Below are 27204 nucleotides of genomic sequence, written 5' to 3'. Positions count from 1 at the left end.
AGTCAAGGGAACAAAAAGCAGGCTGCCAGCCTGCCAGTAATAGCGGCAACTGAACAATACCTTGCCAAGCAGACACACACTCAAACACTCACACACTCATACACACACACACACGTCCACTAACTGGCAGCCACTCATAATAGGAAATCCTAATTACAATGGCTTCCAATGATTATTAAAACTACTAATAATAACTGCTAATAATTACAGCATGCCAAACGTGCCCTGGGAGGGAGGTCGGAGCAATTACACACCAGTCAGTCAGTGACTGCTTCACACAGTCAGTCAGCGCGTCAACCAGGCTGTTTGACAGTCTCTAAAACACAGCGTCAGTCAGAGAAATCACCAGCACGAGGCCACTCAGTCAGCGACCCTGTCTCCTACAAAATAATGTTCCCGTACAACTAAACTGCATCCTCAATTACCTTTTGAGGGAATCGTAGGCTATTTTCTCCAGCATTACGGTTGTTTTAAGCAGTTTTAAACATGTGGTTAACATTGTAAATTGAAACAAAACATCAAAAAACAACCATAAAACTACTTGTTTAGATTTAGTAAAAAAATAAAACCCATCATGGTTTGACTTAAAATGACTACAAAACAAAAACGCAACAAACTACTTGGTTAGGTCTAGACGCAAAACTACTTTTTTTAGGTTTAGTGAAAAAATATAATGGTTTGGTTTAAAATGACTATGTTACGTTATTAAGCTACAGACGTAAATTAAAATAAGTGATCATTGACTTTTAGTGTCACACGGGACACAAACAGTGGTCTCACGGTTGAAAGTCCTGTGTTTGTTTGACCCTTCCACCACCAAGACCTCGACCTCCTCCGTATGTGGGCTTCCGCGGACTATCATTACAAACGTATTTGTGATACGTCAAAAAACGTAATCGACGACAAAATGAGTTTCCCCTCGAAACATAATTCACAATTCACGCAATTTTTAGGAGACAGGGCTGCAGGCAGCGAGTCTGATAGGAAACCCAGGAAGTTACAGTAGGATTAGTCATAATCTAATCAGATTACACGTCAATTAAAATTGCATTAAGCGAGTGAGACCACTAGAAGACAGACGTCTCCCAGAAACAGAGCCCTGTTATACTATTAGCTTCTCGGGCTTCTGAAAGTTTGGGGACATAACAGACAAATGAAACATCTTTTGAATCTTTCCCAAATTGCAGAAATCCTGCACAGCTGGCTCGTCTGAGTTTTAGGAAGTGGGTTTGTGAGAACCATAAGGACTCATCTACACTGTAAGGTGAAACAAAACAATACATTACACAGGAATTTTTGCAAGTGTAGCTTTTTCTATGTGTTTTGCCTTTTGTCCACACCCAAACGGCTTTTTAGGTCACTGAAAACTGAGTTTTTTTAAAACTCCAGCCGGGGTGAAGATTTTCAGAAACTCTGTTTTCAGAGTTCTCTTGTAGACAGGGAAAACAGGCTTGTAACCTCAGAGTGTGCGCCGTTATCTCCTTTGTAAGGCAGCATAAATACATCCATGAACGGTGGACGTGGCCAAATAACCTGCTAACAGGACTATTAACATGTTTACACATAAATGTACAGTTACCCTTCCACTATATTGAGGAGCAGAGGCGTCAGAAAGCGCTACTGATGTCACCGCTACTTGACAGTGTTTCAATTGTGTTTTTGCATTTTCATCTGGACGGAGATTATTTAAAAAGGTGCTTGTGTGGACGGGATTTTTTGGAGAACGAAGGAGGAAAAACGCTGTTTACAAAAATACCCGTATTTACGTGTGGACTGGTCCTAAGCTTCAAGCTTCTGAAAGCAGTACATGTATGCAAAGTGCGGTGAGGATTCTCAGTCTGTCTAAGCAGAATCCAGACAGATTTGAAGTCATCTCTAAAAGAGAGAGATGATGGACAAGCTGGTGTTGGTGTCACTGGAGGGACAAACAATCCAACACTTCCATGCTGAACGGCCAAATGGATCTGTGGTGGGAATCAGCACAAAGGTCCAGAAAACCAACATTTGAAAAGGAGAGAACGGATGAAGAAGCAACCAGTGACTTGATGGATTCATTTTTGAGGGATCTGTGAAGAACTTGACAACAGCTGCACTATTTTGTATAGCAAGACAGTTCAGTCCTTCCAAACTACTCTTTTCATTTGCTCCATTTCAGTGACATGTTTGATTCAGACGAGACGAGAGAAGAGTCCAGAAGCACTCCGCAATTAATCTCTGTAACTGCTTTAAGCTCTCACATGCATTAGCACAAACAGCAGGACTTAAATAGCCATTATAATCAGAATATTGAACGCTGAATACACACAGACACACTTCGTAGATCCATACTGAACACTGTGCACAGAACGAAACCTTGGCAGTGACTCAGGAGAATTTAATTACTTCCTCTCCGTCTCCCCATTGGCCGAGAAGTCTGGGATATGCTAATTAAGCCTTGACTGATAAAACGTTCCCTTGGCCACTGTGTCTCATTACTACCAACTTCTCTGAGTCCAGCACCCTCGGTGTCTGATAAATAAGAAAGCACCTTAAGCCACAGGCTGTGACTAAATGCGTATTAATGGGAGGGATGTGACCTAGCAGTGGGATGGCTCTATACGCCAGAGAAACTAAAAAAAAAACACGTTGTGCCGCAATCAGTGTACCTTATCTTCTTTTTCTAATTGATAATTAGTCTTGCATTAATTTAGGGCCAACATCTATCTCTTATCACAAAGGTACAATTTATCAGCAGCTTAAATGATGGACTAAATTGGGTTGGCAATGTTAATGATTCACCTTGCAGGGAATGGGGGACATGAGGGAAATCATTTCTCCTGACTCATATTTAATTAACCTCAGCAGATGTGCTGGGCAGGCTTAAAAAAAAGACATGTTAAAAAACATTTGACATCTTTGGCTTTAAAATTAATATTTTAATGCAAAAAGGGGTGTTATATACATAAATATAAAATGTAAGAAAACAGTAATAGAAATCATTGTTATTGTTACAACATTATAAAATGAGATTTGTGGATTTTTTTTGGATACAAGCAGTTTAATAATAAAAAAGTGGTATACTTCTAAGGCAAAGAGGTTGTTTAGTTGGCTCCTTCATACGCTGGTCTCTTTACTGGGAGGACCAGTAGTACCAGCACTCTTCATACAGAAGACTCTGGTTAGTACCTTCAGCTTGTGCAACTCATACTGTACTGCCAAACACCAAAGAGCCACGATGTTTGATATGTTAACCATGCTACGCAAACTGGCAAAAAATGCATTTCTCTTCCCATTCTTTAGAAACGCAAGTTGAAAAATTGCTTTTACATTTAATCATTTTTATGTAAATTGCATACAGTATATACAAAACTGATAAAAATCGTCATGAACTGAATTTGAGGAAAGAAACCTCTTTCTAAAGTAGCATGGTTAACAGTGGTCAAACACTCTGCGGCTCTGGTATAACCAGCCAACAACACTAACTATCATTAAAAAAGAAATACATACAAAATAAATGCTTTTGCAGAGTAACATACATGTAACATTGCGTACCAGTATCAGAGGAGTAACAATAATTCACCTTCATGTAATGAGCACATCTCAATATACTGCAGCTCACCCAGCCAGCATTCAGATACACACAGTTAAGACGACATCTTCTGCATTAAAGAGGTGCAATACGTTTTTTGGAATGATGACACCAAAATCGTCCATCTGGCCCCAGTAGATCATTTTCTCACATAGGCAGCTAGAATCATCCAAAATAATGAAATTGACCTTTTGGTAATGAACATAACTCTTTTTGTTTTGGTTTAATTCAGCAATGTACATTATTAGTTGTAATGTCTCATCGTCACCCATCACCCTGAAGGTCCTGGGAGTCAATGTGATCTAACACTCGTCATAGTTTGCCACTTGGGCAGAAACCCACGGCGGCCTTGTGCGTTGTATCACGACGCTGAAGGTTTGGAGTGAATGATCTAAAGGGGCATGTGAACTATTGAGGTGTCGCGTCTCTATACTTGACCACCAGGCTAAACTGTGCTTTATTATTATTGTACTTTCAGTCATACTTTGACAGTTTTATTTGGAAGTTTTATTTCCATTCTGGTGCTTAAAAAAAACGATAACAGCATGAAAAAGAAACACATTTGTAAGTAATTCCCAAAGTCACTACATTCAGTCAATACAGAGCCCACTCCTGTAACCCTCCTCCTACTGCAGAACAACTGATTTATGAACTTTCATCCTTTCCTCTGCTCTGTTCTTCTTTGAAAACTCTCTGAATCAAACCATCGTGAACTATAAAGGCTTTGGCCTCGCACTGTATTTCTTCAACTTCCCTGCGTGCATATTTTCATTCTATTACTTCTTTCTTTAATCCTTCTTCCCTCTCTGCATCCTTTTCCTTCATTTTTCCTTCCTTCCTTCTCTTCTTATCTATTCAATTCCTTTCTTCCCTCTTTTCTCTGTCTTTCTACATTTGTTAACCGTCCTACTTTCCTCTTTCCAATCAAGATCCAGGTCTGTCAAACAAACAAACAAGCAAATGAGATGGTTTTGAGACATTGTTCTGCATGGGCTGCAGTCATATTACTTCATTCTTACATTCACTTCAGTGGGATTTCATCCTCAGTCATATTAACAGAAATGCAATTCAGCTAATCCTGAAATGTCATTTTAAACATTTAATCTCCATTGAAATGAATACTGCTGAGCTCTGTGGAGTGAAACACAGAAATGTTGAGCCGGACTCTAACTCTTAGTTACACTTAATTGACGGTTTAGTAAGTGGCTAAATGGATATACACTGTGGTGCAGCACTGAGAAGAGCACTCTGAAGCTCAATTCATGTTTCAACAGGACTTGTGAGCACTTCACCACACGGTGACGCCTACGCCACCAGGTCACAGAGATGTGCCATGAACACCCATCGCAAAAAAACTAGAGAATAGTACATGGCATACACAGACAACACAGAGTGAAAGAGGCTGCTAAGTAATACAGAGTGAAAACGAGCTCTGAGTTAAACATATAGTTAAAAATATAAGAAGTATATGAACCCATTGGTTTGTGGACTACGGTTTTGAAGCCTTGAGATCAGCATTTTGGCCATCACTATCTTGGTTTCTTGGAACCAGAAGTGACACGAGAGGGTGGAGCTAAGTACAACCGAATGCTGAATAAGGCAACCAAAAAAGTTACAAATAACATTCATGAACTGAAAACACTGTGAAAAGGTTAAAGTTTTAACACAAAAACTCGGACAACTCCCAGACCGGACAACACCGTGGCAACGACCTGTCAATCACAAGGTAGCCACGCCCTAAAGCATCACCTGCTTTATGGTCTATTTGACTCTAAATGGGACCATAATTTACTGAACAAACATCATGCTGTATTGAAGAAGACTTGAAACTAGCGATTGAGACCATAAACTCATGTTTACAATATTTACTGAGGTAATAAATCAAGTGAGAAGTAGGATCATTTTCTCATAGACTTCTATACAATCAGACTTGTTTTTTGCAACCAGAAGAGTCGCCCCCTGCTGGCTATTAGAAAGAATGCAAGTTTAAGGCACTTCAGTTTGGCTTCACTTTTCAGAGTACAAGACTGATGTAACAAAGTAGCCTATTGTAGTGGTTTGGTTAAAGTATATGAAATAAAGATTTATTCCACCATTATTGGATTTTTTGCTCATTTCTTGCATTCCCCGACTTATTTCACATTTCACATTCATATGTGCTCTTCCCCCGATAATTAATCTACTCCCATTAGAGAACAAGGCAGCAATAAAAAGCTGTAACATTATAAAATGAAGCGTTGGAATAATCATGCTTTGGTGTGTGTTGCCTCGACTGGGTTGCAATTTGACAGCATTATAAAATGGTCATTTTGTTCTTAATGGAGCTTCTTCCAGAATGTCAAAGTTCGTAGGATGATATTATCGCTCTGATGAAAATTTTGAAAAAATGTGGTTGTCAGCTTTTCGTTTAAAGCATTTGATTATCTCTGAATTGGATGTCTGATGAAAAACCAAATAGTGAGCAAAAACTCCAATCACACTGGACTGATTCAATTAACACAGGTTGTGCAATGGATTAAGTACTGATTACTGTGAAGTTCCCATACATTCGAGTAGAGGTCACTTTAAATAACTATGCAAAGACAAACGTAAGTCTAATAATGGTGATATGGCCTGAAATGAACATAAATTAATGTACATTTGAGATTCTGCAAAGTGGTTTGAAATGTTCCTGGGATCATTTTAAAGCAGGAACAGGGTCATTCATAAATGCTGTAAACCAACAGCCAGGTGTGGTTTCAGAGTCGGATTATACCTGTACTAAAAATATATACTTAAATTCATCCCTACTGAGAGAAATATTTAGGATAAAAATGAAAGGCAGTTATAGCATTATTAAAAACAGATTATTACATGTAAAGATAATTCATACAGTGCTCTACTGTAGTTTAGAGCACTTCATTTATTCAAATGCTGCCATAAATCATTGACTAAACAATACCGTATGTGATACATCAGACTAGTCACAAGTACAAAATCTGTACTTTCATAAAGATTGGTATAGTGGCGTTCTCCCTGTTTGGCAAATTGAGATAATAGGTCTCAAAATGTACTTCATTTAATAACGTAGATTATTGATTGTTAATCTTGCATGGATGGATATAATGGATTTTGTTTGTTTGTTACTAACAGAGTAAAGAATGATATCTTCCGACTAATTTGTTGCTATTCACAGTTGTGGAACGCAGAAACATTTTCCATCATCTTCTACATCTCAACTCACCCTCAAGAAGAAACTAAAAGCTTTAAGCTAACTTCACATGACAAGAAATCTGCTCTTCGCTCACTGCGAGGCCGGGCGCAGAATCTTGCAGAGGCAAAGCGCAACACAGGTATAATATGTCATCAAAAAGTGGACGCCATTCACTGTTTCTAGGCAACAACTAACAGTTGCAGCTGTTATCTCATTGGTTGCGCTTTGAAAGGTCAGCGGCAACCGAGGTCAAAGTTGAATTTATTTGATCTTTGAGCGCAGCGAGCAGTAAAGCAGTATGCCACGCCAAGGGCAGCACTTCCGCCTAGTCATTGTACCGCTGATCACATGTGGGCGGCTAAACGATCACTTCTTTGTAAACACAAATTGCTTCAGTCTCAAGAATAAATTTGGCTTTATCGCACAAAATTACTAACACTAAAGGATGTCATTTAATTCTGTGAATGGCCACCAGGTTAACATGTTACATGTTATATTGTAGAATATCTTCTATTTTGTCTTGTTCGTGGAGCGGCAGCAGTGGAACTACCAGGTACAATATGAGAGTGTGTAGAGCTGCATGCATGTCTTAATTTAAATGGATCCAATTACCTCTGTGGCTCTGACTGATTCCTGAAAGAGGCGACTTCATCAGAGTATAGTGAAAAGTAAAAACCCTGCTAATTTTATACTGCGGGAAGACTCAAAGCAATTTAAATAACTTCAAACAACAAGACATTATGCATCACGCCGGCCACTCTATAATTAACCTCCTTTACCTTGCTTGTCTGTGTATTACCATATACTTCAAACAGCGTAGACGGTGTTTGATAATGATGGTGATTCAAATCACACCATTAAGAGATTCCAACTGTGTTTCATTGGAGTACCGTAAGCAGAAGAGCTGCACAACACAAAGCAGTTAGCGTTCTGCTCATTTTCATCTCTGGACGTGATTCGTCTACACAGCTGCAGTCATGGCATTCTTCTGTCTTGGGTGTGTTTGGTGTTGCTGTCTTCCTCCCTCCCCAGTATAAACATACTGGTCTGTACTGGGATCCACCAGGTGCCTGTAACCAATCAAACATGTTCTCATGGTCAGTTTTTGAGGTTTTACTTAAAATGTACTAATGTAGAATTATATTCCAAAATGATGCTCATTTTGTTCAAAAAGGAGGATTTTGTGTCTCAGATTTACCTGGGATCATCTCCATCCACACATGGCCCCTACCTGTAACCTCCACCCGCGGTTGAACGTGTCATAGTGTCGTACCGTAGTCCACGAAGTGGAGGGGTAGGAGACGGGGGGACATCCTGCCGCAACGGGCCTCTCTGCTGGGAGCTAGGAGCAGAAAACAGGAAGTCCACCATTATCACTATGACAACTAACATGTGTGCTGTTTCACAATAAAAGACTGAATGAATGATTTAACAGCGTAATAAAAGCTGAAGTTGAGAAGTCTGGCCTCGCTTTCAGACTGCTCTGCATTTCTAACTCATGTTAGAGTACAACTTCTGTGTACAGCCTCATCCCGGTTGCACGAAAATGCGTTTGAATGACCCAATAATTCGCACGACATTTTGCGTGCAATAAGAACGCCATTCTTGCTTTTGGCATGTCATTTGTACACAATGTAGTCTGTACTGACTGCAATGTAAACGCATCTGAGTAATTATGCTGAGCTCAGAGGTAATGACGTAGAATAAAAAGTGAGAAAGACTGCTTAAGGTGGGCGGGTGATGAGGTAATGGTCCAACAAACACAGGACATTCAACCAGGAGACCGGTGTTTGAGACCGGTGTTTTGTTTTGTAAGTTACGTTAGTGACGTGTTTTCTGTACTTATGTTACGTGGTTTCCGTACATATTCTACTTAATTTACGTACTTATTTTAAGTCCAACCGTGATGTTTTTCCTAAACCTAAGTGAGTGGTTTTGTTGCCTTAACCTGAATGCGGACGTTACCATAGTTTTGTAGCGTACAAATGACATGTTAAAAGTTTAAAATGCGTCCTCAGGACACACAGAATGTAATGTGATCTGCTATTTATACGCCTTCCCATGAGACCAGGTTGACAGCATTATGGATCATGTGATATAAAGCAACTTCCTTGCATTTAATTACCTTGGGTGGGGGTAGTACCCAGGGTCGACGCCCCGAGGGTCAACTGGCCGTGCATATGGCTGACCGGGTGGGTAGCCGGAGTAGGACGGGGCAGACTGGGAGTTGGGGTTAGGATAGGACGGGGCAGATTGGGAGTTGGGGTTAGGATAGGACGGGGCAGATTGGGAGTTGGGGTTAGGGTAGGACGGGGAAGACTGGGAGTTAGGGTTAGGGTAGGACGGGGCAGACTGGGAGTTAGGGTTAGGGTAGGACGGGGCAGACTGGGAGTTAGGGTTAGGGTAGGACGGGGCAGACTGGGAGTTAGGGTTAGGGTAGGACGGGGCAGACTGGGAGTTGGGGTTAGGGTAGGACGGGGCAGACTGGGAGTTAGGGTTAGGGTAGGACGGGGACTGAGGGTATCCCTGTGGGACCTGGGGAGGTCCGGGGTAATGACCTGACCAGGGCTGCATGGGGTAGTCAGCTGGATCCAACGGACCTCGTCTGGAAAAGAAAATGACACGATGATGGTGTTAGAAAACACAAAGTTTTAAGAAGCTTAGCACAGAAGTTTTCTATTGTCTAATAAAATTTAAGAGCCATTCACTCTCTTAACCACAGTTTCCCATGGCTAAACTCTTACTAAACGCAGTTTGGGTCTTTATCCCAGGCAATGTGATGTCATTCAATGCATCGCATCATGGCAAGGGCAAAACCGATATCTATACACATTTGACAGAATCTCGCTATATTGTGTGGCCAATAAAGAAAGATAGGGGCATTTTGTTAATATATTCAGCGCTAGAAAGTTAAATATATGAACCCATAAAAAACTCCATAATGTTATGAAAGGAAATTAGTGAAATAAATATGATTTGCCAGCAAGGCATTAGCAGTTCTACCCTCTCGCTCTGCCTGAAATCCCTCACAATAAGAACATCATGCTAGAGTTTGCTGTTTCTGTTTGGTTTGTGATGTTCTTTTCATGTCTTTTAATAAGAACTCATCAGCAAATACTAACGCTGCTCTTATTGCCAGTTTCTCTGTTGACTAAATGACTTAAATATTCATGAAAACCTGCTGAAAACTATTTGTTTTGGACCAGAGAGGAAGAGAGGGGAGAGGCGCACACACACACACAGCCAACAGCCCAACCCGGCCAAAGATCACATAGCAACAGAATATAAGTGACATGTGACAGTTTTAAGTAGGCTAGGGCTCAGTTAACGTGCACACAAACACACACACACACACACACACACACACACACACACACACACACACACACACACACACACACACACACACACACACACACACACACACACAGCTGTGGTAATCCAGTACTGTCCTGTTAATAGATATCGATGTCTTGAGCCCAGTGGAAAGCAAGTACACAAACATGTGTCGTCCACATAGCTAACATTATGAGGTATTACATTTTATCTTTCTGTCTACATTTGTTTCTCATCATTTACAAATCTACCCATCTACTATATCTAGTATTTGGGTACATGAGACTACTGTTTTTTCCCTAAACCCGGGCTCCAACCTAACGTTTTAGACTGGTGTGCCTAACTTTTTCATTTAGGTGCACCCAACATTTTTCGCTGCTCCTTTTGGAGCCGTAATAATACATTTCAAGCGTTTTGGAAGTTCCCATAGGCCTACATAAGGATGTCATGTTACCAATGTTGTAATAGTCGATACCAATACCAGTGAAATTCCACGATTCTCGATACCAATTTGATACCAGTTTTATTCAAATTTCTCGCCAAAAACTACATTTTACAAGATCACATTTGAACACTTCATGATAACGTTAAAGTTTACCATAGCCCAATACTCATCTTTACTGAGTAGCGCCTGAATACATCATAATTAAATCAATAGCTCCTCCCGTTAACTAGCTCTCGTCCTGCTGATTTCAAAACAGATTTGTTGTTCACAATGTAGTGTTATCAGGGAAAAAATAGGGTGGGTCCCCTGGACGCATCTATACTAGTAAGTTTAACAGTCTACCTACAGTTACCTCTGCCGAAGATGCCGGTCTGGGCTGGGCCGTTCAGCACCGGTGTGACCAGTGAAAATATTTTGTCGCACTCGACAGACATCCTGCTCTATTTTGATTCCATTTATATTCTATTCACAGTTTGGATTAATATACTTCAAAACTAATGTGTACTGAAGCATGTACTTGTGCTAAAATGTGTTCAGAGCAGATTCATGTTACTCTCACTGAGTGTCATACAGTAATGACACTCGGCATCGATATGCATAGTTGAGTGGGTGGGGCTCCGCAGCCTCCGACCAATCACAGAGCTGACCTGTTGCCTGGAGATAATGTTAATGTGCACACACACAACCATGGAGACAGACAGACTGAATCAAACAGATTTGTACATAAATACTTGCACAGAGCACACACACACACACACACACACACACATGGAGTGCTGGTGGTCTCCATGCTGACGCCTGTGTGAGTCGATTTGGGTGGTCAGCAGTGGAAAGTGTATAACTAACTACATGCCCGTCATGTTTGGGATGTCTGCTGCTGCCCCTCCTGGCTCCATATCCACCGTGAGAGACACACATTACATTCCTGCTTCTCTCATCTGTCAACCTATCTGTCTTCTGCGTTTCGACTTATTCTGCTATTGTAAGTCACTCTGGTTACGCGACGCTGCGTATCAACTACATGTCTCAAATGTCTCCCTTCTTGATAGCCACAGCCGTTTAGTCTGCTTCTCTTCTGCTGGAGAAGCCTACCAAGACGTGAGCCTGCCAGCTGCCCCGTCTGTCCATGTGTCTGACTGACTGCCTCTCTCTCTCTCGCTCTCCTTTTAGAGGTTTATGACTACAAGTGTGCCTGCCAGCTAATCTGCATGGCTTGCTATCTATCTCTGAGCCTGTATAAACCTGTGCCCATATCAGTCAGTCGATCTGTCACTCAGAATTTGGCCCCTGGCACCGATAATGTCACCAAGGCAGAGATAAGAGCAGTGGAGAGGTGACGGGGAGGTGAAGAAGGCCGGCCAGAGAAGGAAAGAGAGAGATAAGATAGGGAAGGACGGAGGGGAGGAAAGGAGAAGTGTAGGGGGGAGGTATGAGGGAGAGATGCAAATGAAAAATAAGGATAAGAAGAGAGGCGAAGGAAATACAATAAAGGAGCAGTAGGCAGGAAGAAAAAAAGACATCACCTCTAAAATGTAGGTAATTAAGAGACATCAGCAGCTCCTGTGAACAAATGCTTTATCTATTGGCGGCTGTGGCGGCTGTGGCGGCTGTGGCTCAGAGGGTAGAGCAGGTTGTCCACCAATCGGAAGGTCGGTGGTTCGATCCCCGGCTGCTCCGGGTCACATGTCGATGTGTCCTTGAGCAAGACACTTAACCCCAAATTGCTCCCGGAGGCATAGCCATCGGTGTGTGAATGAGTATTTAGATTAAATCCTGATGGGCAAAGTTGGCACCTTAGTAGCCTCTGCCATCAGTGTATGAATGTGTGTGTGAATGGGTGAATACTGACATGTAGTGTAAAGCGCTTTGAGTGGTCTGAAGACTAGAAAAGCGCTATATAAGTCCAAGTCCATTTACCATTTACCATTTTATTAACTGTTTAAAATGCTTATTTATTGTAATTTTTAGGCTTTCAGTCACTTCTTAGATGGGCGATATATTGAATATACTCGATGTATTGTGGCTTTCTCTATGTGGGAATATTCTCCTGGGTGAGTGTGTGTGGCGTATGAGCATGGATGTGCATATGAGGCGTGTGTTTTATTGTATCGAGCCTGGAGAGAGCGAAAGAAGTGAAGCGCCAAAGTGAGTTTATACGTGTCAGAAAAGGTGATGGAAGATGCCAGCCTCCACTTCTAAAAAGACGGTCAAACTAGCCCTCATGTTGTTTTGTGTTATGTGCATATACTATAGGCATTATGTTATAACAGTGAAATGTGGAGCAAAGAAGGAGGAGAGGATAGTATTTTGTCCGTAATTTTAAAGGCAATTTGGCAAATCAGACACCTAAAAAGACACGTGGAAAATTTTATTCTTCCTCATTACCAAGCTTTTTATTTCACCTCTGTGATCTTTCAGTGGTTACAGCTATAAACTGCTCGACTAGCTTGTTTGGCTCTGACCAATTTGTGCTGATTGGTTGCTTGTGCCCTGCTTGGATTTCTTTGAGATGCCCTATCTCCAAACCCCTGTCATCGCCTTTTGGTAATGTAACAGTGATCTACTGGAAATCAAGTGGGAAAACATGTGGAAGCTATTGTTCATTTATTGGATCCCTGGGGTTTAACAGGTGCTGGATGAAGCTGGAAGTATTTAAAGCAAAAGAAGACTGTCAAAACCGAGTATATGGCTGGACTGTGTATGGTCAGTCTGTGAATTTGTGGCTAATTTGTTATACAAATAGTCAGTGGTCAGTGGTCTATGATGTTAAATCCAGCGGTACATGTCCACCAGGTCTGGTGAGGACACTAGAGGACAAGCTGCTTCACTCAACTGGCCGTTCAAGCGGTGACGTACCCTATCGTGGAATGAGCCTGATTCAAACAGGAAACAACATTAACTCATAAACTGCTCATAAAACTGTTACTCCGTCTAAACAATCCACCAAAATCTACTTCTGAAAACATTTTAAGAGAGAAACAGGCGAGGCCACTGCTGAATCTCGTTTCATTTTAGAACTAGATCGCCTAGTTTGACAGCTTGGTCCAAGTTTCGTGAGCCGGACGTGTCGTGTTGGACACCAAATACAGTCCCTCTCCAACTTGCCACAACATGCAGTGGGCGACTGCTTCTCCTGTTTTCTGTAGGAAATGAATGAAGAGCATTGAGAAGCCCTCCGTCACCGGATCTAGTGGAAATGTGGCGATAGAGGAGCACTCTGCTGGTGAGTGGAACCGCTCACATGCCCCCTGAAAACGTAAACATAGGATTGTTCCCGCACTTTTATTTTGAAAGAGCAACAGCCAATGAGGGAAATCCAACTCTCGGCCGACCAATCGTGTAATTTCATCACTCAGTCAGTCACTCAGTGACAGACTTTTGCATTTGTAGGGCTGGCCCTCTGCGGTCCAGCCAAAGAAGCATCCAAACACTGTTTAAATGCTGAAACAATAAGTTGATTATGTGGTCTTTTGCAGTTTTATCTAATTTTAATAGGATATCTTTTGGGCTGTTGGTCAGACGAAACAAGAGATTTAAAACATTACATTTGGCTGAGGAAATGTGACTCACTAACATTTTTCACACTAGAGAATTAATCGATTAGTCAAAAAAAAAAAAATACTAAAATAATCATTAGTTGCAGCCTTAGACTCTTCGGAGAGTTGCCATAGTGGGAATGGGGTGGAAATCCAGTGGGAATCTTTAGGGAATCCACTGTAAATCCGGTGGCAGGGTTTGGAATTCTCCCTCCAGGAACCCAGTCAGCACTGCACAGCAGCTGGGGATTATGGGGTAATGAGGATGGAACCCATTACTGGCACACCACACACACACACACACACACACACACACACACACACACTGCAAACCTTAGCTTAAATACAGTGCTAGCTCCTAATCACCCCCTCCCAAACCCCACGTACTCCGGAGGAGGCAAATTGGCACACAGCTGGAGAGGAGTTAAGACCAAATGAGGAGGCTGGTGGTCTATGTGTGTGTGTGTGTTTCTGCATGTGTGTGAGAGAGAGAGAGAGACAGAGAGAAAGATAGAAACAGATGTAATGAATGAGAACAGATTCCTGGCACATGCAACAACTAGTTTAACATAATTGAGAGAGTAATCAAAGCAAAACGGAAGAATTGAAAACGTTTCGAGCAGAACAGAAAAGCCACCGGGGGCTCAGTTTGAAGTGAAATTCAACTGTTAAGGGATGCTTTCTTTAATATTGTTAGTTACGTAGACAGTGCACATAGGTTAGATATCTGAAAGGATAATTGGAAAGATATCTCTGCAGGTCTGACAGTAATTGAGAGTAATGTGAGCCTTTCTAATTCCCGGGTATTTAAGAGATTTCTGATGGATTTCGGAGGAAACAAGGAGTTGTTATATGTCCTCTGCACCTGCTCCTCTCTCTCACACACACTTTCACTTACTGTTTCTAAACGGGCTGGATACAGCTGTTATACTAGTGGAAACACACATACACAACCATCGATCATCTCAGCCTGTCTCAGAGAGACACAAATACCTTTAAGAAAGCGAGACAAGACGTCGCGTTGTGACACAACACATTAAAAAAACTCCTGAGAGCCGATGACAGCCGCGCCGCAGATGGATTGTCTCAATAAAACCAAACACTTAAGCACAAACAACACCGTCTCAAAGGGAAAAGTTTGAGACGAGAGGGGGGAGGGTTATAGGAGGTGAGGAAGAAAGGAAGAGGGGGAAGTAAAGAGTGATATTCAAAGTGAGCGGGGGGAAGAAGAGGAGATAAACTGCTGCAGCTTTAATTCAGTTATATCTTTATGAGTCTTCACAGAGCCGAGTCCTCACCTTGTGCTCATATCCATTTAAAACTGATTTTAGGCTCGAGGTTGGGAAAACACTTCATATATTCAAATTGCATTCAACGGCGTCAGATTCTTTGTCAATGAGAGTCACGATATTTTGACAGTGTGGTAATAAAACAGATTAATAGCTCAAATTGTTCCACAACTGCTGTCGTAATGTCATTTGGTGAGCCGCGGTGAAAACGGAGCCGCTGTGATGTAATGTCCCCGCAGTTGAACTGAGTTTAACTGAGTTCCATCTTCCTAATGTGATACTTCATTATGAAGCTTTAATCACAGATGCATCACAGTCCAAACAACGAGGCAATAAAAGCTTAAGTGAGAAATAATGAAGGGTGGAGAAATATTTTATCTTCTATCTAAGGAAGGGTAGGGAGGGAGTCTATTTGTAGGAAGATTGTGCCGGAATTAAAATGAAACCTGCGTCACAACTTGGGGCTTTTGAATATTACATTTAATATTGGTTTTGAACTGCTTAGTCCATTTTCTGTCGAGTTCAATATACTGTCAGTTATATCATCAAATGCCTGATGTCCTTACATAATATGACATGTCTGTATTTTCACTATGTGGTATCATTATGAAATCTATACAGCTTTAAGCATTGAGTGAGTTTCAATAAGAGCAGGTGTTGCTCATGAATATGCACATTTATGCTGCAAAGTGATTCAAAATCCAATTATCTGATCCTCAGGGAGGATCTTGTGAGGTAATTATAAAGTTTCTGTCACGCATTGTTCATTACTACTATGTTTACTACAATGTGTCCACACACAGGAACACAAGTACAAACATGAGAGCATAACATCATATGTACTTACTACCATGTATAATAGTGGTGGCACAAAATATGAGTAAATATATTAGGGCTGTCAGTCGATTAAAATATTTAATATTAATCACATATTTTGTATCTGTTCAAAATGTATCTTAAAGGGAGATTTGTCAAGTATTTAATACTCTGATCAACATGGGAGTGGACAAATATGCTGCTTTATGCAAATGTATGTATATATTTATTATTGGAAATCATTTAACAACACAAAACAATAACAAATATTCTCCAGAAACCCTCACAGGTACTGCATTTAGCATTAAAAAATATGCTCAAATCATAACATGGCAAACTGAAGCCTAACAGGCGACAGCAGCTGTCAGTGTGTCAGTGTACTGACTTGACTATGACTTGCCCCAAACTGCATGTGATTATCATAAAGTGGGCATGTCTGTAAAGGGGAGACTCGTGGGTACCCATAGAACCCATTTTCATTCACATATCTTGAGGTCAGAGGTCAAGGGACCCCTTTGAAAATGGCCATGCCAGGTTTTCCTCGTCAAAATTTAGCGTGGTTGTTTAGCCTCCTTTGCGACAAGCTAGTATGACACGTTAATGCGCTACTATCGCGTTACCTTTGACAGCCCTAAATATATATATATATAACTTTAACAATATAAGCATCAATCTCTGGTTTTCAGAGGCATCAGATGTGCAGTTCACCATGATTTTTAAAGCATGGAGCAGAGAGCTTTCAGCATGAGTCAAACCTTATAAAGCTGCACAGGTACAGTATGTGACATCTGGAACTGGATTAACTGTGTGTAGTGAACAAACAAACTCTAAACAGAACAGAGCTGAGTCATTAAGAATGACGCCTGGAGCAGCGGAGAGAGTTTTTATTAGGGGAAGCCCAATAAGACACTAAGCTGTTTTCCTACTTATGGTTAAGTGGTTACATACTGTGTGTGTGTGAGGGCATGTGTGTGTGTATGTCAGAGATGGTATTCTGTTGGTTCAGCTGTCAATGTGGTTTGTGTTGGTGCTTGTGTGTGTGTGTGTGTGTGTTAGAGAGCCCTAAACCTCCCTAGACTCATGACCCCTTGAAGTCACATGATACTCCATCAGTTCCCACCAAACACTTAGAGGATGGGGTCGAAGGTTAAGGAAGGGTATTATCAAGTAGGATTAGGGAGGCATACCAAATACATAGACATAACATCCAAACCCTCGTTACCATTTGGTAAAGTTAACAACCATTTGGTGGAGGACCGGACCCTTGATAACCCCGCAACTGCAGTAGAAGGATCTTACACTAGGCCTGTTATGGAGGGCAGAGTTACATGTTCAAAACTGCCCTCAAATACTCAGTGTGTCCGAAAAGCACACAAAAGTATGTTGATTTACGAAGCCCTAGGCTTGTGTTATTTTTTTGTAAACAAAAGCAACTAATGTAGGCTAATGTTAATGTTAACATGCTAATGTTAAATATTAATGTTAAAATGTGTATTGGTTAAAAGCTCTTTTTAACATTTCCAGCTGATTTGTTGCAAAACAAAAAAAAAACAAACTGAAGAGTCTCAAATATGTTGTCTGTGTACACAATATCACGCTAAAAGAATGAGGCTAAAAGCTGCAACTCCCAGGCAAAGAGTCGGGGTGATCCCTGTGTTTCCAGGGTCCTCATTGCAAGGCATTGGTAAGGCTATCTTCCCAGTTCAAATTGCAAATGAACGGAGGGAAATGGACGTTTCAAATGCAGCTTCAATGGTAAAAATCCAATCAGCCACTGTGGAGATATCAATGTCTAAAGTCAAGGAGACTGTCTTGCCACTAATTTTGGGTACGCAGGTTTCAAGGAATAAAACCTCAGTAGGTTATAAGGGTGGGTGATTTAACATAACTAGCCTAGGGAAACATAAAACCCTTTGAAAGGTCTCCTTAATAAGTCTTATTAACAGGATACTGAGTTGGGGAACATAAATACCTTCCCAGAAAGTCAGCATCTTCTATATAATTACAATGTTACTTGTTTTATCATCACCCTCGGATTGGATGCTTATTACAGAAAAAACACACTAATAGATTTATGCTTTAATGTTTGTATGTTCAAACAGCGTGATTTACTTTTACAAGAGAGGAGAATTTGAGTAGGACAAAGCCATGAATTCGGCAAATGTAACACTATCTAACACAAGTTTGACTGGAGCTGCTGGAGTGTAAACTTCCCCAAACCAAGTTAAAGAGCAGGACAGAGCTGCCATTGTGCGATCTAAAGCACCTTGGCTCCCACACAGTTGGTTTTCCAGTCATCAACGGGGTATTTTTGTAACTTGTAAGCACACATAATAATATAACAAGTCAGCTGATGACATACCCCTTGCTTTTGGTCAGTTTATAGCTAGTTATGACATGTTAAGTTAAGGCTTGCTAATGTTTGCTGCAGTAAGGTGGAGCCTGAAATTGGTGCAACCTCATTCTGAAGTATTGGTTATTTATGTCACCTCTTATTAAAACAACGTTAATAGTTGTATTCAATTATGTACCGGTTAAATGTTAAAAGAACTGAGAGAAGAAAATTGTGGGAAGAAGCTCCTGGCATGTCACACCTCACTTTGAATGAGTTGCTGTGGTTTAGTGACACAGGTCAACAAGAAGGCTGCTACATGAAATATAACCTGAATATGAAGCACAATTGAGTCAAATTTTCTTGGTTAGTCAGGTTGAATGGAGGGTTAAGAGTGTGCAAGAAATAAAGACAGTATTTCACTGGGGCTTATTAAGTTAAAGTAAGATGAAGATGCAATCCTTTTGTTTTTTTGACCTGCATACTAATTTGTACGTGCCAAAAATGTAATTACTGAGGACTTCAGAGCGTGGGGTAAATTTGTGTTCAAACCAAACAGCCAACAAGGACTTTCCAGACAAAGAGCAGGCCACTAAAGACTAAAATCTTCATCTGTATTCCTTGAAACAACCAAAGAGAAAAGGACAGAGAGAAGGGCGATGAATGTAAAGAGGATAAGACGTAAACAGAAGACAAAGAGGTGTGACTGCAGAGGGCTGAGATAGACAGGAGAGGAGGAAGAGGAGGGGGAAGGAAGGATAAAGACAAGGCTGTGGCCCATTTCAATCTGTTTGTCTGCCATATTAAGTGCCATCCCAAACCAATTAGCGGGGAGTGAAAGTTAAAAAACCCTCCAACAGTGAGTCTACATCGGTCATCTGTCATGGAACACACTCCGTACAGATAGACATTTAATGTTGTCATATAGACGTTAACAATTTGAAGTAAATACATTGCACTTAGGATCAAATATACCCTTGTCTAGTCTTGAAAACGGTAGATGTGTTCATTTGATTGTAAAGTGTTGTATATCTACAGGAACTGTTGCAAAAACTAAGCAGCTCATAAACATCAGAGTTAAAAACAACAAGATGTTTACGAAAAAAAAAATCCACCAAAGAAGCTTGGGAGATTTATTTTTCTCCATAGGCTTATGGAAGCAGTTTCCAAAGATGCTGATATGAAACCATGGTTATGAAAAGTTACATCAATTCCTGTTGCCGCTGGAGAGCGTGAACTTCATCCCGAAGCTTGCCGTTGTATCAACATGTTTAAATCCCAACTCGTCACATACTGACGCTGTGTCAGACCCCTGTGCGTCACTTTTTGGTTGCAGTAAACGTGCTTACATGGTTGGGCTTAAAACTATTACATTTGTACAGTGAAAATGTGACTCGACGTTGTGAACAGGGAACACGAACGAACAGCTGATTGTGAAGTGAAAGTGAGCTGTCTCTCCAGCGGTCTCCTGGATGCAAGCCAGTCAAGTGTTGTTGGAGCCATCCATCTCCATCTGTGTCTCGTTCTCTCTTTAAACTGAGTCACCATCACGGCACTTTCCCTGTGTGTTTACTGTTGGTTTACATTGTAGGTAATGGAAAACCTTGTACGTCGCATACCGGAGCTAAAGGGTGTCTTAAGGGTCGGTATCGAACGCGGACGGCCGTGACAAAGCGTTGGTATTTGACGCCCTGGGAATGAGAACGAGCTGTCTCTATTTATACCCTACACCTTAAAGAAGGGCTCAAGTGTAAGTGTGACTATGAACAGAGTTTACTCTGACATGGAGAGGGAGGGTGTAGGTGCCGGATTGGAACTGGGCCTGTGTCTACCTATTCACTATATAATGCACAACATTTATAATTTGCCTCTTTATTTGAGGGTCCAAACCAGTGTCCATGGCATGTAAACTATGTTCTGCTAACGACCACACAATGCAAGGCATTAAGTTCAGAAGAAGTAAAAAAAAAAGTCAAGTACAAAAGTAAGAGAATGGGTGAAAAATGCAGGGGGAAGATGAGGAGAAGACAATTGATGAGATGGAGGAAAATGAAGAAGGAAAACGAGTGAGAGTTTTACATTTGAAAGCAGAAGAAAGAGGAATGACAAATAGGACTACAACTAGTAAAAGAGATTGAACCTCCCAGATGGATGTCTTGTGAAGCTGAGAAGGAAAACATGAAAGAGGGAGGAGGAAGAAAGGAGCCGAAAATGAGAAGGGAGGCACAACAAAGAAAAGTGATGGAAGGGAGGAGAGGGAGAATGGAGAGGAAGAGAAGAAAAAAGGCAGAGAGACAAGTGGTGCCCTCCAGAGAACGGGCATGCTGTAGGTCAGCATCTGCTGAGAATAATGGGCCCTACTTTAGAGCAACACACACACACACACACACACACACACACACACACACACACACACACACACACACACACTGATGCTTGCTCACACAGTTCACGTTTGAATGAAACTAAACACCTTTCAGGGGCTCCTATCTGTCTTTGTCAATAAAGTTCTGTCAAATATGATTAATCCACCTGGATGTCATGAATTACAAACTGACCAGTCCAGGAAACTAACATGATTACATTCCCCTGTGTATGTTAGTGTGTGTGCATACACATTTGCAAATATGCCATGTGTGTATCCGGGTATGAATGTGTGTGACTGCGAGTGTGTGAGGGTGCATAATACAGAGTATTCGTATTAAAGAACACAGCTGAAGGGTTAAGAGAGAGAGAAAAAAAAAGACATAGCCAGGAGGGAATGAGATGAAAATGACCACCGGAGGGTAAAAAGAGGATAGCGGAGAGCAAATGAAAGAATACGGTAATATGGTAAGTACTTAAAGTGAAAAGTAGGAGAAAAAGAAACGGGGAAAACAGGAGAGAGAGAGAGAATCAAATTAGAGCACAAAAAAAGTACAAAAAAAAAGATGTCAGAGAATAAAAAAGAGAAACAGTACTGAAAGAAAAAGGAAATTAGATGGGAGAAGGACAGAGGAGAAACCCATTAGAGGAAAGTGAGAGGAACTGAGGGATGAGGGCCTTCCAGATGGTAGGAGACCGTTGCCTCGGAAACACAGAGAGGGCAGAACAATGGGGATTTGGAGTGGTGTTTCGCATCCCATCATAATACGGCCATGCCATTTGGAAACTGAGCGATGAAGCTACAGCCAAAAATCGTGTACTGCTAGGAAGCTCCTCAAAAATATAAATTCTGATCAACATGTCAAATGAGAGATGAGCTGATGGATCAACACACTGAGAAACATGCGTCACGAGGCTGAATGTCCTTCAAGACCTTTTTGTTCACGTCATTGCAGCTCCTTTTCCGCTGAACTCACTCTCTCACCTCGCCGGTTACACTTCAACTCCACACGCAACCAAGTCTGCACACAGAATCTTGAAGTTGTGATCTATAATCTAACTATATCTCTGTGATCTAACTATACACAAATCTGGAGAAGTACCGGGAGTAAATTGCCATTACTGCGGTGGCGTCTCATTACAATATGCATGCATTTGAATGAGAGCTGTCCTAAGAAATGTACAATTTTCTACTTTTACCTTTACTTTCTATGTAACGTTACTTTTCTCAGCTGCCTAGGCTAACATGGTGAAACCAGGAACGTCAGCTATGTTAGTGATTCTCAAAGTGGGGTCCGGGTACCCCCAGGGGACCGTGGCACTCTGCCAGGGGGTACGTGAAAAGTTTTCAGACTCATTCATTTAAATCATCATAACATATATATATATTTTTTTTTTTACAAAAGGCTTCATAGTTCTACAAATAATATATTATTTTTTTAAATCCACAGTGTGATAGTTCATAATCTAACATATCTATAACTCTTAGAATCTGCTTATATGTTTAATATATGTCTAATGACTTTCTAGTACATGTCTTTTGTGTTGTTCTTTCACATAGCCGAACTATAGAAGCATAAAAAATAGGTTATTAAGTCACATTATTCCAAAGCGGGTCCTCAGTATATTCTCTATCTTGTAAGGAGTCCGTGGCTGAAAAAAGACTGAGCTAAATTAACACTGCTCAGTTAATATTAGCTAACGACATTAGTGAGCTGAGACGCTGTCTAGGGGCTGCGGTGGCTCCACAGAATAAATTAAATTAACTAAACTGTGGAGTTATTGTGTAATATAGCATTAGTTGCTCTAACTAGGGGCAATACAGTAATGACCACAATGTAAACATCATGCGGTCGGCATCACAGACAGTACACGTATAAAGTGTCTGCTGACCACGTTAACATTAACTGACTCTCAGCCAAATGCGTCAGGGTTGCTCGTAGTGACGGCAGCTGTGTCCTCGTAAAACCCTTCAATTTGACTTTAATCAATTTTAAATACATACTATTACCTGCACCAACCATTTACATAAATTTCTACAAACAACCACGGACACATTCGGCTTAAAGTCACCGGTTCATACTGTTGGCAGACAGTGAGTCACTATGACTACGCCGCTGGATGGTCAAACACACAAAGCAGTCGCCGGATTTGTCTATATTATCTCTAGATTAGAGACGATACCAGAAGAAAATACCAATGAGAGGAAAATGCCCCGACAAAGACCTTGCATAGTCGAAACATGTTGACATTTTTAATGATTTAGCCACTATAATAGAGGCTTTTTAATATTTCCTTCCTCATTTCCTACTTGTTTTAAAATTCCCCATTTTCCAAGAGCTCCCAACACGTTTTTGCCTTACGGTTGAGTACACAGAGCAACAAGTTATCTCTCTTTCCGAGAGGAACATGTCTCTCTAATATGCAATTAAATAATGTAAATAAAAAGATTCCTGTTACTAGATTTCAATCTTACTTTTAAATACAATAAAGACAAAGCTGTCCTACAAGACTGAAGAAAATCTGCAAGTAAAGACATAATAAAATGTGTGTAAATCCCAATTATTACATCAATGTTACATGTTTTGTGAAGGAAATATTCACAGGTGTTACTTTTGACTGCACCTCTAGACACTACACATGTTCACAAGCTCTAATATCAGAGGAAACGATAACCTTGTCCCAGGCGGGGACCTCTAGAAAATGGCAACTTCAAATGAAGCCATATGTCATGTTAAATGGTGCAAACTAAGTGGCTGGCAATATCAACTTTTAGACATTGGAATGTGCAGCAGCCATAAAGACAGATTCATCACACTGGCAATGAATTGGCTGCACCTTGTAAGTACATGAATGGGCCATGTCCATCTATACTAGGTGAAATTCTTCAAACTAAAGATGACATTCAGTTATGGCAGTATCATACATAACCACTTACAGGCAGTGTAGTGGGCGACTTCCTGAAACATCATGAAAGCCATTACTGATAATACCATATCCCATACAAATAGCCTCCATTATTTCACATCTTGAGCCAATAAGGTCCCCTCTCAGCAAGATGTAAATGTTTCAGGCTGGGGACATTTTGTTCTGTGCATGACCACTGGATACAAATTGCTGACAGAATTACGATCCCTCAATAGCCACTAATTTGGTGCATGAAGAGGAGTTTTGAAATAGTGCTTGTAACGGGGAGATAGGGGATTGTAAAAAAAAAAAATATGGTCATGGATTCATATGAAAGGACTTTGAAGGAGGGACGCAGACACTCACACACAGACAGTCATATGCACAAACAGCTCAGTGTTTGTGTGGTGTCTTACGAAAAGTTATGGCTTGCACTATACCTGTGCACAAACAAACTTTTAGACTTACAAACAGACTTATGTTAAATCTCATTCAATTAAGTTTCATTGTTAACACTTTATAATAACCATCATTTATAAATGGTAAGTTGATAGTTAATTAAACTTAGTTAATATTTTTTTTAACTGTTATCAAACAACTAAATAATTATTAATGTTTACTAATTATTAGTAATGCTATTATTTGTCATTTTATCATTATCATTTATAAATTATATTGTATCATAGCTGATAAGAGATGATAACAATTACATTTTTATTACGTTAGTACATTATCTATTAGGTTTATTGTTGCACACAATATAACATTTTATATAATATATTAAGTATGCGTTAGTGATTACCAAATGATTTGTAAACTTTTAAGAATTTCTTTTTAAAACATATATAAAAATTACATAGATAGATGGACCAGAAACCAATTAATAACCATTGATAAAGTATTAACGATCTACCTAATATTGTTTATAGATGCTTTACAAAGTATTTATTTGCCTTTTAACAAGTTGCAACTTTATAATAGCCATTTAAATAATGTTTATAAACCTTTTACAAACCAATTATTAACCATTACAAAGTGGTATATGTGGAAAGTTTAAAGACGTTTTACAATCAATTTCTTAAAGGTTTCCAAATAATTCCGTGATCATTAATAAATACTTACAACATAGTATATCAAATGTTATAATGTGTGCAACAATAAACTGTTAAAATAGCATTACTAATAATTAGTAAACATTATTAATTATAATTTCATTGTTTGTTAACAGTAAAATAAGTATTAACTAAGTTTAATTAACTATCAATTTACCATTTATAAATGATGGTTATTATAAAGTGTTACCGTTTCATTGAAAACATTACGTGTATTTGCAACTTTAGTAGTGAATGTAGGACATCCGGAGCTGCAGGTAAACGTGTAAATCTATTCACTAACTTGACCACTGCAGCCTCACTGCTTTATTTGAATGTCAAACCTCTGCCTGTTGCAGTAATATGAGCTGCTTCCTGTTCCACCGGCTTGAAATCATCATAACAATTTATGGTGCGTTCCATTCGGTGCGTTCAAAGAATTTGACATGAGCTCAATTTTTGCACACACTCATCATGTTGCCTTAATTGGGAGATAGAACTTTCCATGCACGCAGAAACACATTTAAATATCATTTAATTTGCCAATAGAACTTTGAGAATTCTTGAAAAAAAACTAAACGCTTGTAGCAGCACAGATGGTCATTAGGCTGCCGCCAGATGTTAACATTTCACAGCTGCAACTGTTGAAATGTATGAAGCGCGGTCCGCCTTCTTGTTCTTCAGACAGACATAAATAATAATAAAACATTCCTTGATGTGTTTCCCACATTTGTGGTGATGAGTTAACTGCCAGAAAGTGAAGGCAAACCGTCGGCAGCTCTTAAAATAGCAAGATGTGAGAAAAATTTTCGAAGCACAGAATGAATAATCAACCAAAGGTTCATTCTGCAACGAACCGTAAGGTATCGTACGTAACGGTTCGTCTGATATCTTACGAAAAGTTATTCCTAATTTTTTTTGCGTTTTCTTACAAACGTCCAGCAACACGGTAATGTCTGCATTCGAATGCTGATTTGGAGGTCAAGTACCATGGCAATGGTTGAAGCTTCAAAGCATTCGGGTAAGCCCTAGTTACATGCATACAGTCTTTTCAAAATAAACCTCTGTGTTCACAGGAAACAACTTGGTTAGGTTTAAAAAAAAAAAAATCGTGGTTTGGGTTAAAATAACTACAGAAGTGGCGTTATTTAAGTACGGAAGTTACGTGACAAATAAGTCAACGTTTGAATTAAAATAACTTCGGAAGTGGCGTTACATAAGCACGAAAGTTACTTCTGGTTTCACGCGGGATGTGAAGGTTGGTAGGTATAGCTACGAGCGGTGTGTGACAACAGCCTGTATTCTGCCACAACGCAAAAAGGTGTATCCGTGTACATTTCACAACTCGTAGCACACCTCCTTCACTCCACATGAGCACAGTATCACTTAACATCCGCTCAACTCCAGCGTGCCCCAAAAACCTGTTAAACATTCACCGGCTGGGACCTGAAAGGAAAACTTCCTCCCTCACCCCGGGGTCCAGACATATGAAAGCATATCATACTCTTGTCAAGCAGTGGACCCTATGGCTCTGCAACACATTACGGGTTGTAACCCAACTTTTTAGAGTCCACGATCAAGATCAAAGCTGTGAGCAGAATTCTTTAAAGCAGCGACGGGTGAACACATCAGAAACACTAGAAGCTAGGAACAAGATGGGGTCAAGAGAGAAAAAGAGAGAAGGGGGGGGAGGCGGTCTATGAGAGGCAGGGTCTTTCTTCGTGGCTAACAAACAAGCAGAGACTCGATGAGTCCAGAGACACAGGAAAACAACTGGACAATGGGCTGGATTGTGCCGCAGTTAGTAAAGTGGTCTGGGAAACTCTGGGGCCTGGTTGGGAGGTCTTCTCAAGAGAGATAGAGAGACAGAAAGAGAAGTGAGAAACATTCCCGTTTCATTTCCCCCCTCGGCAGAGTGAAACAATATTCAACAATGTCCTTTTCACCCCAAGTTCAGAGAGAATGAGAAGGAGAAGAGGAGGGGCTGAGAGGGAGAGAAAGAAGCAAAGAGGAACGACAGAGAGAGGAGGGAAATAAATGAAGCAATGCAACTAAAAGAGACACACGGAGACAGAGTGCAAGACCCAGAGTACAACATCTGCTTTGTAATTACCAACCATCCAATTATCATTATAATGAGGAAGTGACAGCCTTCCCAGAAACCTGAACAGCAATTCTGATTGGCTAATTTTAATCCAATAAGAGTAATAACAAGGACAAATGGGTAAGGGTGTTTAGCTAATGCAATTGGGTCAAGGCTGTGTTTCAAACAACCGATCGCTGTTATCAACATCATGTTTTTAATCAGGGTTGACTTAGTCCAGTCC

General features: G+C 40.5%; 1 protein-coding gene across 6 annotated transcripts in view; it reads right to left on the bottom strand.

Annotated features, from left to right (window-relative positions):
- Positions 1-2894: 2894 nt before the first annotated feature.
- The window catches only part of LOC141781716 (partitioning defective 3 homolog B-like), a 242277-nt gene continuing 217967 nt past the window's right edge, over positions 2895-27204 (bottom strand). For 3 of the 6 annotated variants that reach the window (XM_074657501.1, XM_074657499.1, XM_074657503.1), the window contains 3 exons: positions 8887-9366; positions 7993-8103; positions 2895-7831 (listed from right to left, as the gene is read on the bottom strand). In XM_074657501.1, the coding sequence (XP_074513602.1) occupies positions 7723-7831; positions 7993-8103; positions 8887-9366 (700 nt within the window). In that variant the 3' untranslated portion in view covers positions 2895-7722. Of the gene's footprint in view, positions 7832-7959; positions 8104-8886; positions 9367-14096; positions 14357-27204 lie in introns of those variants that run through there. The other 3 variants (XM_074657504.1, XM_074657502.1, XM_074657505.1) reach the window with 3 other exon arrangements.

This window comes from Sebastes fasciatus, chromosome 14, assembly GCF_043250625.1.
Source record: "Sebastes fasciatus isolate fSebFas1 chromosome 14, fSebFas1.pri, whole genome shotgun sequence".
Taxonomy (NCBI): Eukaryota; Metazoa; Chordata; class Actinopteri; order Perciformes; family Sebastidae; genus Sebastes; species Sebastes fasciatus.
This window is presented reverse-complemented; position numbering and strand designations above follow the sequence as displayed.